General features: G+C 40.0%; 1 protein-coding gene across 1 annotated transcript in view; it reads right to left on the reverse strand.

Moving 5' to 3' along the window:
* Nucleotides 1–11365, reverse strand: part of LOC122085719 (ATP-dependent helicase BRM-like) — a 22905-nt gene extending 11540 nt beyond the window's left edge. The window contains exons 1-4 of the mRNA XM_042654239.1: nt 10645–11365; nt 7919–9265; nt 6510–7841; nt 6257–6369 (exon numbers count right to left, since the gene is read on the reverse strand). Coding sequence (XP_042510173.1) covers nt 6257–6369; nt 6510–7841; nt 7919–9265; nt 10645–10905 — 3053 coding nt within the window. The 5' untranslated portion in view covers nt 10906–11365. The remainder of the gene's footprint in view (nt 1–6256; nt 6370–6509; nt 7842–7918; nt 9266–10644) is intronic.
* Between the last annotated feature and the right edge of the window lie 261 nt (nt 11366–11626).

Genomic DNA, 11626 nt, shown 5'->3' on the forward strand with positions numbered 1-11626 from the left:
CCCCCCCCCCCCCCAAAAAAAAAAAAGTCATATAGCAATAGTAGTAGCAAAGATCTAGAAGTAAGGTCCAGGTCCATTCAGGAGAAACCTTCCTAGTTCAATTTATAAACTAACCAAACAAAACTCATTACGATGGGGAGGAGTCCAGCCCTTCTCCTTCAGATTTGTTCTCTTTTTCAAAGAGAAAAGAAAGAGAGAATGAAGACTTTCCCATTGACTTATATTGGTCTTTCAAATAAGACCCCTAATTTAAGGAAAATTGACTAAAACAGGGAAACAAAAAAACTGTCCTACTGACAATATATTCTTATTTTAAAGAAAATATCTTGAAATAACATTTGCCAAAAAAGATAATGAAATTATAAACTAACCCAAAGGAAATAATATTAATAACTCGGCAAAATCTAAAATAAAATACTCGACTGCTGACCTGGTACGGAGCGATCACAGGCATGATGGTCCCCAATCAAGTATACGACCATACAAAATATCATGGCAATGATATCAATTATCAATACGCATTGGTCCAATACATATCAAGCTTGGCCATGTCAATACGATACAGATACGGTAAAAAAATTATGTAAAGAATGGATACAGTACTGATGCGGACCGATACAGTACCAATACAATATACAGAAGCTGCCAAAACCAAAAAACTCCAGTTTTTGAAAGAAAACTTCCTGCTGATGCAGCCAGCCAATCCTAATCCCAAATTAGGAACCAAGTATTTGAGGGGCTGCAACAGAGGCCCAGTTTGAAGGAAATTTTCTGTTGAATCAAGGACTCAGAAGATTTCTGGTTTTGATATACCAGCAGCCTGCAATGGGAGAAGAAATAAAGAAGCGATAGAAGGGATATTTGGTAATGAACTAGTAACGTGAAGAAACGAAAAAAAGAGGAATAGAGGAGAAAAACCCATAGGTCACACACTTTCATAAGTAATCTGATAAGAGGGTTACATCCTTATAGACAAACTAAAAACCAGTGTTTGAGTTAACTTCAAACAAATTTAACCGCTTAGTAACTTAATGGACCTAAACACTAACAATGACTAGACTAACAATAATTAGACCCAAAACAGAACTCTATCTAACTAAGAAGTATTCTAATCTAACTCAAACACTTAAAGACACTAATCTCATGTACCCCCTATGGACCTAAAATTTGGGCCTTATAAATGCGCCGATCAGGAGTAGAACACTTAAACTAAAGCACACAACCAAGTACTAGCAAAATAAGACATTTCGACCGGGCCTGCATTACCTATTTTGATTTTTTGGCCAAAACCTAAGTGGTTCCCATCCAAATTCAAGAAACAACCTTGGCAGAGTGATTAAGCAAGAAAATATTTGCAATACAGCACATCAAAGTGGAGATCGAACATCAAAGCCACCGGTTGAATATGTTACTAGTAAAGGACTAGAATGGTTAATGTGTATATACTTAATGTTACTTAATAGCCTAGTAGGAGGTTCTTACTTGCACATTGCTTGCTTGGTTTAGACCTTTAGGGGTTATTTTAGGCTAGTATCCTAATACACTAACAGATTATGCCTTTTCAGATCTTCTTGCTTAATTGCTTCTTAATACTTATTAATAGGTTTGATACTACAATTTCCAATGAAGATTTGAATCATATAGAATACAGAGATAACCTGATTGGTTGGATGTCATCAGTTACTGCTAACTTATGGTGCACATGATGCAGATTATTCACCCAACTAAGCTTGTTTTATTAGTAATGTAGGACTAGATTTGAAAACTCAAACTAGACCCAAACTGCAGGAACTTTTAAACCAAAGAACAACCAAGCCAGTCCCAACAAAAATCAGAATAACAAATATAAGTCCAGCAGGCTATCGATCTCAAGAGGCAGTACTAACGGAGATCAAATCAATAATAACCCTTAGGACTAAACCAGGAACTGAAGAGGACTTCAAATTAGTTCAGGTCAACAGCACAATATGAACCACAGTCCAACCATTACTAATAACAGCAACAGGTCTACCGATTACAGTGATAAAATCCACAGGTCACTAAAAGACAAAATCTGAGAGATTTTAAATAACTCAAAATCCAGAGGTCAAAAAGACCTCAACTCTGGATCGAGTTCCCTTTTGTATGGGTAGAACCTTAGGTTAAAATCTCGGCCAAAACCGACCGTGGGATAGGCCTGGGCAGAAGTTGAAGTTTCTTCACAAGGATGCCTATCACTGGACAGAACTGAGAATAAGGACTGATATAAATACCTGTAACAGTAGGGCAGTAGTAGAGTTTTGAAGAAGAAAGGAAAAGAACACTTGAAAGGAACCTCTTGGGCTTCACACCGCAAAGAGTCAATTGGATCAAACACCAATTCCATCAGCCTTGATCAAACACAAAACAACTCTTCATGAAGAAAACAATAGCAACAGCCATTAATTTTTTTATCAAAATCATTCTAGGCTTTTAGGAGCCTCCTCTTCTTTATTTATAATGCTAATGGGGGAGGGAATTACAAAATAGAAGGTTCCTAAAAAAGGAAACCAAATATTCTCTTAATACAATAGTTACTAAAAACTGAAATTAGAAACTACTAATAACTTGACTCAATTAATAACTTGACTCCTAAGGAAACAAATATAACTCAAATCAAACCCAACTAAAAATGAAACTAATGAAAATGGAAACTAATTAGTAATCCTGTACTCAATCTTAGAGCCCCTTTTAGACCCATAAAAGTGGTCTATTACACTCAAAACACACGAGATCAAAGGCCCAACGTGTATGGAACCCAACCCTAGGCTTATTCATAATAAAATAAGCCTTTTTGGTGATTAATCTGCATCAATTAGGAATAAGTCTAGGGTTGGGTTGTATATGTGTTGAGCCTTCAGTCCATGCGGTTTAGAATGTATTGGGCCACTTTTATGGGTCTAAAAGAGGAACTCCAAGATTGAGTACGGGATTACTATTTAGTTTCTTTTTTTTCATTAGTTTCCTTTTTAGTTGGGCTTTGATGGGGTTAATTAGTTTCTACTTTCAGTCAAAAGTTAGTTTCTAATTTCAGTAATTGTATTTTCCTAGTTTCTATTTTCAGAATTAGAAACTAGAGGAGGAGTTTTTTATTTAGTTTCCTATTTCAGTTTTGGAAACTAAACTTAGTTTCTATTTTGTAAACCCCCCAGCATTATTATAAATAAAGGAAGAGCTCTCATTAGGAGTCAGACAATTTGATGAATGAAAAAAAACTTGCTTGCTGGTTGCTGTGTGTTTGATCACAGTGGAAGGGGGTGGTGTCTGATCGATTCGACACTCTGGGGTGTGAAGCCCAAGTGGTAATTTCAAGCTTTCTTATCTATCTTCTTTCAAGTCTACTTTCAAGGTCTATTGCTGCTACAGGTATTTACCTCTTTTCCCTTAACAGTTCTGTCCAGGCGATAGGTTTTCTGGGCAGGAATATTGACTTCTGTTCTGACTCAACCCCTGGTCGCTTTTGGCTGATATTTGGACCAGAGGTTCCCCTCATTAAAAGAGCAACTCGATCAAGTTTTGATCCCCATCTGGGCTGTGGTTCTTAAGTTATTAGAAATCTCTCTTTTCTTGTCCTGTAGTGACTTTACCAGAACAGAACCAGAATCGATTGTTCTCGGCAGTCCTATTCTGTTTCTGTAGTGGCTATTGTTGATTTGGAACTGTTGTCATCCTAATACTACTGCTGATTCATTCCTATTTGGTCACTGCTGATCTGTTCTAAGTATTATTGGATATTTTGACCTAATCTGTTCTGTTTTCTGAGATCGATAGATCTGCTTCAACTTCTATTGCTCTCTTGGACTTTGGTTCATTGTTTGTTGTTGGTTTGAACCTATCTGAGGAAGTCCCTGGTTTACTCATATTTGATTATTACTGTTCTGTCCTATTTGATACTGGTTGTGGTAGACCGATAGCCTGCTTATTTGTTGCTATTCTGTTGGACTGATCTGTGCTGGTGTATGGAGATTGGTTTGTTGTTCTTGGATTAAAAGATCTTGAAGTTGGAGACTGGGTTAGAGTCCTATCCTAGTCTACATTAATTAGTTCCAATATTATTCATCAACACATAAAGTACAAGTGTTCCCTTAAAAAATGTAAGACCTTTGTTCTTCTATCTTGTTTTATTTTCTTTGTCAGAAAAATGTCCAAAGTCAATTCCCATCTTGCAACCCTCAACATCATAATGTCTACAATCCCTGAAATTTTTACTCGTTCTCTCTCCCTGCATAATCCACTACTCGCTACCTCCAGATTCCAAAAAAGTCCATTTGCGAAACAAGAATTTATGCAACCTACAGAAAAACATTATTATAGATTGGGAAAACCTAAAAGAATCCCAATAGGTGAAATAGGTGAATGAAATAGGACCAGAGTTTCGTTGCAAAATCACAGTGTTTAAACAAATAATAAATAGATTCACCCACTGCCACGAGAGAGGAGTTTAATTCTTCCTTCCCCTTGTGACCATTTTATAAATCAGATTCCCACAGCTACGACACAGAGGAATCTCCTTGGTCACCTTGTGTCCAGGTCCCACCAACACCTTGGATCACCTAGACGCCGTGACAACAATATTTATAAGTATTCACATTCCAATGAAAATTCTCCAAACCATAGCATACTACTTTGGGAGAGACTGAATTTTCCACAGTACTGAATGGGAAGAACTTTTGGCTTTTCTGACTAGGGTTGAGTTATCAATTATTGGCAACAAAGACAAAGACATTAAAGGATGACTTGAACTTCAATTCATCACTAGGTCTGGCACGCCATATTATTCCATAATGTTCATCAAAGGAACTAATGACATTCCAAAAGGCAAGTCATAAGTGATCTCTTTAAGCACAGTCTCGTACATCTCTCCTAAGCCCAGTCTCACAGAGTCACACTAGGCCATATGAAGTGATTGCAACACACTCTACTTACCCAATCCTTGATGTTGACACAGCTGACAAATTCAGATTTGGGAATAATTCGAGATTAAATCATTTTCCCAATTTGAAAATTCAGTTAAAAAATATTATTTATAAAAAATAAAAATGAAAAATGAAAAAAAGGTCGACCATGGGATACAAGTTAGGTTCTGATTAGTTCAGGAATAATTGTTTCTTTTTAGGACAAAAAAGGTCAATTTTCTCAATCTTCTAATGAAAAAAATTCAGTTCCCAATTTGTTCATGGATCATTCACGATAACTAATTTTTTTATATTTGAATTTATCGGATATTCACTTCTGATATATTGTCAGACCGCCAAAGCCTAAGACTGCAGAGGAAATTAAGTGAAGTACTCCAGATTCAAAGTACAAAAAGGCACTATACCTTCCCCACCAGGACCTACCCCCTCTCAAAAATTCATGAATTTCCCAAATTGACTCGGCCAAATTTTTGCTAAATTATTCGCAAATTCCTGGAGTATGTGTTGACTAGCACATACAAATGTAGATACCCATTACTCAGGGTGCATCTCCTGCCTAAATCTTCCCAGTCTACTTTTATTACCCTCCCTGCATCAAATCCAAGATAACTATTGAAGCAATAATCTGTTTATGAGGGAAGCAAAAGGTTACTCTGTCTGCTTCACGCAAATCCCAACCATTCTTCATCATTCCATATTTTCACTTAATTTGATGTTGCCACAACTCCTCGTTTTTTCTCAAACTTCCATAATCATTTCTCTTCTCTAACAGAATGCTACTCTTCTTTCTCACATAATCAATTTCTAATACCCCCTCCCATCAAAGAATGAAACATAGCTTCCTATTTTATCAAATGATTCTTTCTTAACACAATTCCCATGGAAATTTGATTCAAAGTTTTTTTTATCCTTGCACAAACCATGCCCACAGCTTTGAAAACCGACAAGCAATAAGTAGGAAATTTTGGCGCCGGTTTTGATTAAGGTAATCTAAATACCCTCCAACCAAAAAGAGAAGATATATAATTCCCTCACGACCTTTCCATTCTCTCCATCACTTTTGGCAAGATTGGCTCCCAAAATTCTAGCAACCTCAGGCCTCATCCTTATGGTAATCCTAGGAATTGTTCTATGAACCTAAAACGGGGTTTTGTAACCCAGGGTTGCATTAAAGCCATAGGTTCACCAATCCACCCAATACGAAGAAAAGTAACGGGATGTAACTAAGAAAAATTAAAAAGAAAACAACTCTGTGATTGGGCCCTCTTCTTTCATAAAACAGGCTACATCATGAAAAGGGAACTGGTTTGCAAGAAACTTACTTGTTCACAGAAGAACTATCCTTAGGTGCATTCATTTTAGAGAACCGGTTCCTTATCATCACTTCTTCTCCAGCACAAGCGGCTGCATTCTTAACTTCTTCTTCTGAAAGACCCTGTGAGATAGAGAGATGGGGGAGGAAACATTTGGTGAGCAATCACGAAAATGAAAACAGTTAAGATTACAATTAAACACTGCATACTTAATAAATGTGATGGGAATAATAGGAGAAGATTCCAAAAAAAAATTGCATGCCTGAGCTCGTGCAGCAGCCGCAGCGGCTGCAGCTGCCTCCTCTGCCTCTTGCTGATTCTTGGCAGCTGTTATCTTTCCTCCAAGTTTATGAAGATATTCTTCAGTCTGGGAAAGAAATGAAGAGAGGACAGCATATCTCTGAGCAGCATCACCCTCTATGCTGGTCTGCTGCTCCAGCAACATTTCACGATACCTGTCAACATCATTATTCTTCAATGCCTCCATCCTTTTATTTCGATCATCATCCTTTCTCTTCGAAAATTCCCTGAGCATTCTCTCATGATATTTGGCAACTCCCCTATTGCGAGCAGTCCTCGCATCACGAATGGCCCAATGTGCCTCAAGAAGCTTCTTCCGCCATTGAAAAATGGATTTTAGTTGCTTCTCTCTAATCATCTTCTGAGAAAGCTGCACTTGCCTAGCAAGATCCATGCGCTGACGTTCACATAACCGAACGAACTTCCGATATGGCCTGTCAGGCATTGCCATTATCTCCTGCTGTTGCTGGTCAACCTCATCTCTCACCCGTGCTTGAAGATCTAAAAGTCTAAGTTTTCTTTCCTCAATTTGCAGCCTCAAAACAAGATCTGGCCTGATTCTCTTCCTCTCTAAATTGACAGCTAATAAACCACCTATCTTTTTTAGATTCTCTGTCCTTTTCTTGTTAAGAACCTCTATGCCTTCCTCAAAAAGAAGATCCTTCACATCATATGCCAGTGTTAAATTATGGATGTTATTAACACCCATTGCTGAGCCAAAGGAATCATGTTTCCTAGTAAAGAAAGGAAAATCAAAGAGTGGTCCATGATACTTTCTTGTAGGGCCAACATCTTTTGGCTGTGGTACAGTGCTTGTTTGGACTGGTTTCTTAATTTGGCCAGCATCAGATACAGCAACCTGAGATGGAACAGCCTTTCCCTTATCTACTGTCTGATCACTTTTAGCAGCAATCTTGAAAGTACCCCGTTCAACTTCCTGCTCAGGCTTAACATCTAATGGTGTGCTTTGCAGCTCTTCCTTTCCAGCAGAACCCATCCGCATAGGCTCCTTCATCACAGTTGTCACTCCTTGAACATGACCTGTAGATGTAGTTGTTTTCTCTTCCATGCTGGATTCCTCTTTCGGAAGAATCAGTCCTCTGGTAGAAGATACAGCTTGCGCAACCTTGTCATTGGACTCCAAATGTCTTGCATGTTCATCGACATTTGTTGCAAGATGTCTGTCATGATTAGTTGTCCCTTGGGGGGGAACAAATACCTGCTGCAGTTGCAACTCAAGGGGTGGCGGAGCAATAGCTCGAAGAACTTCTTGTGGAAGACTGCCTTCCCCGCGCTGTCAAGTAAAGAAAACAAGGAATTCAATAACATACAGTCAAATTCCCACAGAGAAAAGACAGAAACTTTGCATACCTTCAAACGCCTGAATGCTAGTATTTGTGCTTTAAGGACATGCAGTTGCTGTTTGGTAAACCCTAGACGCTGTTGTGGCACCTGGGCAGCACCGCCCTGAGATGGGGAGTGGGTTACCATGGTATTATCATTAGAGGATATTGCAGATTGTGGAGAAGTCCGGTTCAACTGTGGCAACTGCCTGGCGTATTGCATCTGCAAAGCTTCTGCACCAGGAGAGGAACTCTTTGTATGAGGAGGATTATCCAAACCCTGGCTCGTGTTCACAGATGACTGTGGAGGATGCGGTGGGGGCATCCCATTTCCATATGCGATCTGCTGTTTAGGTGACTGGTTCTGCCTGTTGTGAACACCAAGCTGTTGCATCTGGATGTTATTAGCCTTACCCATAACAGCCGTTGCAGAATTTGAGAAAGCACCAGACGGAACCATCTGCCTTGGTTTTACAGAGCCAGATTGGCCAGATACATCACTTGATGAGTTCCCATGGGCAGAACTCTCACCAACCATTGGTGGAGAAGACATGATGTGTTGCTTCGATGTTTGCTGCCGCGAAGATGGGCCACCAGCATTGCTTTCATTTTGCTTCTGAAGCCCAGCCATTCTAGATTGCCAAATTGGGAGGATTTGAGCTATCAGATGGGCGTTGTTGGGTAGAGACAGATCAATATTGTTTTCCAATGCCCACGCCTGCATAGCTTGCAACTGAGCCATTGCAAATTGGTTGTTTGCAATGTTTTGAATGCTTGGTTGGGCCTGTGGCACCTGAACGGGCCTTATCATATTTGGTGACATTAACTGCCCAACCGATGGCCCTTGAGAGAGAGTCTTCGACTCAACCCTTTGGTCAGAGGTTGCCTGAGGACCCTGCTCCACCTGCCTCTCACCATGCACAAAATGTTCAACCGACTTCTTGGATGCAGAAGCCTGTGCCTGGTTAGCTGCCTGGATAGCAGTGAGGTTTTGCATTTTCATATTTCCCATGCGCATATCCTGATCTTTCCCAGTTGACGGACCAACCATACCCAATTTACCTTGTTGCTGTGGCTGCATATTTCCAAGAACTGACTTCTGCTGAGCGGCCTGCAGAGCATATTGAATGTACGCTTGATGCATTGTATTCTGCATGTGTTGTTCTGATCCTTGACCCTTATTCTGACTCTCCTCACGAGTTTGAGAAGCTCCATGTTGTTGAGACAAATCGACAAACTTCCTAGACTGTTGGGGCAAAAGCATGGAGCCAGAGGAAGAAGGAAAGTTGCTGCCACCCATGACTCCATGGATACCACCAGCTTGATATGATTGGAGGGCTTCATCTCCTTCAGGCTTTCTAAGTTGTTGTAATGACTACATGAACACCCACCAAATAAATCAAAGTATTTAATCCAAAAGCCTCATCCATTCATATAGAGCCTATAATAAATTGAACATAAGGAATAGACCAATAGGGATCTGGAGAAGACAATCACGGCTACAAAGATAAAAAGCACCAGCACACAGAGATCTAATACAGAATACAAACATATAGGAAATAAAATAGAAGGGCTTAATTCATTCCATTTTTCTGCCAAAAGTGTTGTAACTAGACTGCAATAAAAATCAAAACACCTATAACTGTGGCAGTCACATGGTAAAAACTATTTAAAACTTCATACAAAGGGTGATCAGCTAAAGAAGAGGCCAGGTGCAAAGCAAAAATTTTGCAAAAACAGAAACTTTTAGTTCCATGTAAAATAAGCTTAATAATCAGAACCATCACATGAACCAAAGCACGAATCCATGGAAAAAAAACCCCAACGAGTAAAGCATTATAGCCAAAAGGAGGAACTGACAGCCACTGGAAAATAGCCATATGGTTGAACTAACCAGTTTCCGCAAACTGAAGTAAGCTTCTATAACCAAATTTTAAAAAATGGAAAACAAGATGAAGTACACTTGGCATAAAAAGAGATTAAAAAAAGCAGGGCAGCAAAAGAAACATGTTTAAGATTAGTCGCCACTCCCATTATGCAGAAGATTCCTAATTAATTTTCCCCAAAAGAGATTGCATCAAACCCCTTAAATTGAACTCGACCAAACTCTGAGTAGGGATCTACAAAAATGAAGTCCCAGCCGAATTAGCACAACTCAAGACGTCAAAATAACACAATTAAGAAATAAGGAGAGCTGCATAGCTCAAGCAAGTAGGAATAGAGGAATTCCAAACCAGACTCCTACAACCCGCAGTAACTCGAACTGAGAAGAGAGGAAAAAGTAAAGCTGAACACACCGAACAAGAAAATCAGCAAGATACCCAGTTATGGTTACTAGGTCCAAGGTTACACTGAGACACTGTCGACAAAATCGCGCTAATTGTTTTATGAGTAAATGTTCACTGAGCAAGCGCCCATGTTTTATTGAGGAGGTAGGACCGTAGGTGATAAATTGGCTAGTTTGACCTAACAAAGTCAATAATCTGGTTCACAGCAGAATTTATTGAGTTATGAAACTGGACGGCCAGCTGAATCAGTGGCTCCCCCAATGTTACAACAAATGGAAAATTCAAAAATGGGCTGATGAAAGCCAATAATTATATAATACCCAATCCAGAGTTAAGAATCGAGTAAACAAAAATCACTTGATCGCAAAGCCAATCAAAGAAAGCAATCAGATAAGGGAACTTTCTCAGAATACCCAGTAGTCACCCCAAGCCACAGAATAATCAAGTGACTTAAGCAAACACCAACCTGCCTAAATGCTAACTGCTGTTGTTGATGAAGTTGCTGTTGCTGCTGCTGGTGGTGGTGTTGTTGCTGTTGCTGTTGCTGCTGCTGCTGCTGTTGCTGCTGTTGAATTGCCTCAAACCCTTGATGGGGAGCGGACACCGCCGATGAAGAAGAAGAAGGCGATGCCGAAGCAGAGGACGTTGACCGTCCAGGCGGCGGCAGCGCCGCACTCCGGCCATGACCGGCGGCGCCAACGCCCCGCTGCGCGCCACCAGATTGCATACAAATAATTCAAAAATAAAGAAAAACAAACGAATTTACAGACCCCCCACTCCCCAAAACGCGGTTCGATAAACCGCTATCCAAAACCGCTTTTACGATACTCAGCTTGACACCTTTTTTGTCCACCGATCCCGACAATCAGAAACCTCCTTTCACACACTCTCTTTCTCTCTCTCTCTCCTTCTCTCAGTCTCCAACATTTTCGCTGCTCCCATGAGTGGGCTTGGCTGGCTTTAGGGTTTTTAAAGCAATTCCAATTCCCGCCGATTTCTCCACCAATACTCGATCGATCGATTCCTGGTTTAAGAAAACCAGTTTCCGCAGATCGTAGCGTGACCTTCCACCCGGATCCCGCGAACAAGACGGATTCCAAGAATTTAACCCAATTTGCGTTTCCAGTCAAACCCTAGAATTTTTTTTCCCAATTTATTTTTTTTTCTCCCAGTGCTCTCAGGACTCTCTGGTTGATAAACTAACCTTTTATACAAATCCCGGGGTTGGGTCCGTTAACTGTGGTTTAAAATTTCCATAATCGAAAGCACGACTCCACTACTGCCCTCCTCATCAAGAAAGATTACCCTCGTAACTCTACATAACTACGATAGTAACACCATCGCCATAGCCAGAAGGACATAACCGTAAATATATTAAAAGAAGAGGACAATTTTGTTACGCTGTATGTTAATTGGTTCTCTCTGGGACGGTGGGACCCATCCGCTTT

The sequence above is a fragment of the Macadamia integrifolia genome, chromosome 8, assembly GCF_013358625.1.
Source record: "Macadamia integrifolia cultivar HAES 741 chromosome 8, SCU_Mint_v3, whole genome shotgun sequence".
Lineage (NCBI taxonomy): Eukaryota > Viridiplantae > Streptophyta > Magnoliopsida > Proteales > Proteaceae > Macadamia > Macadamia integrifolia.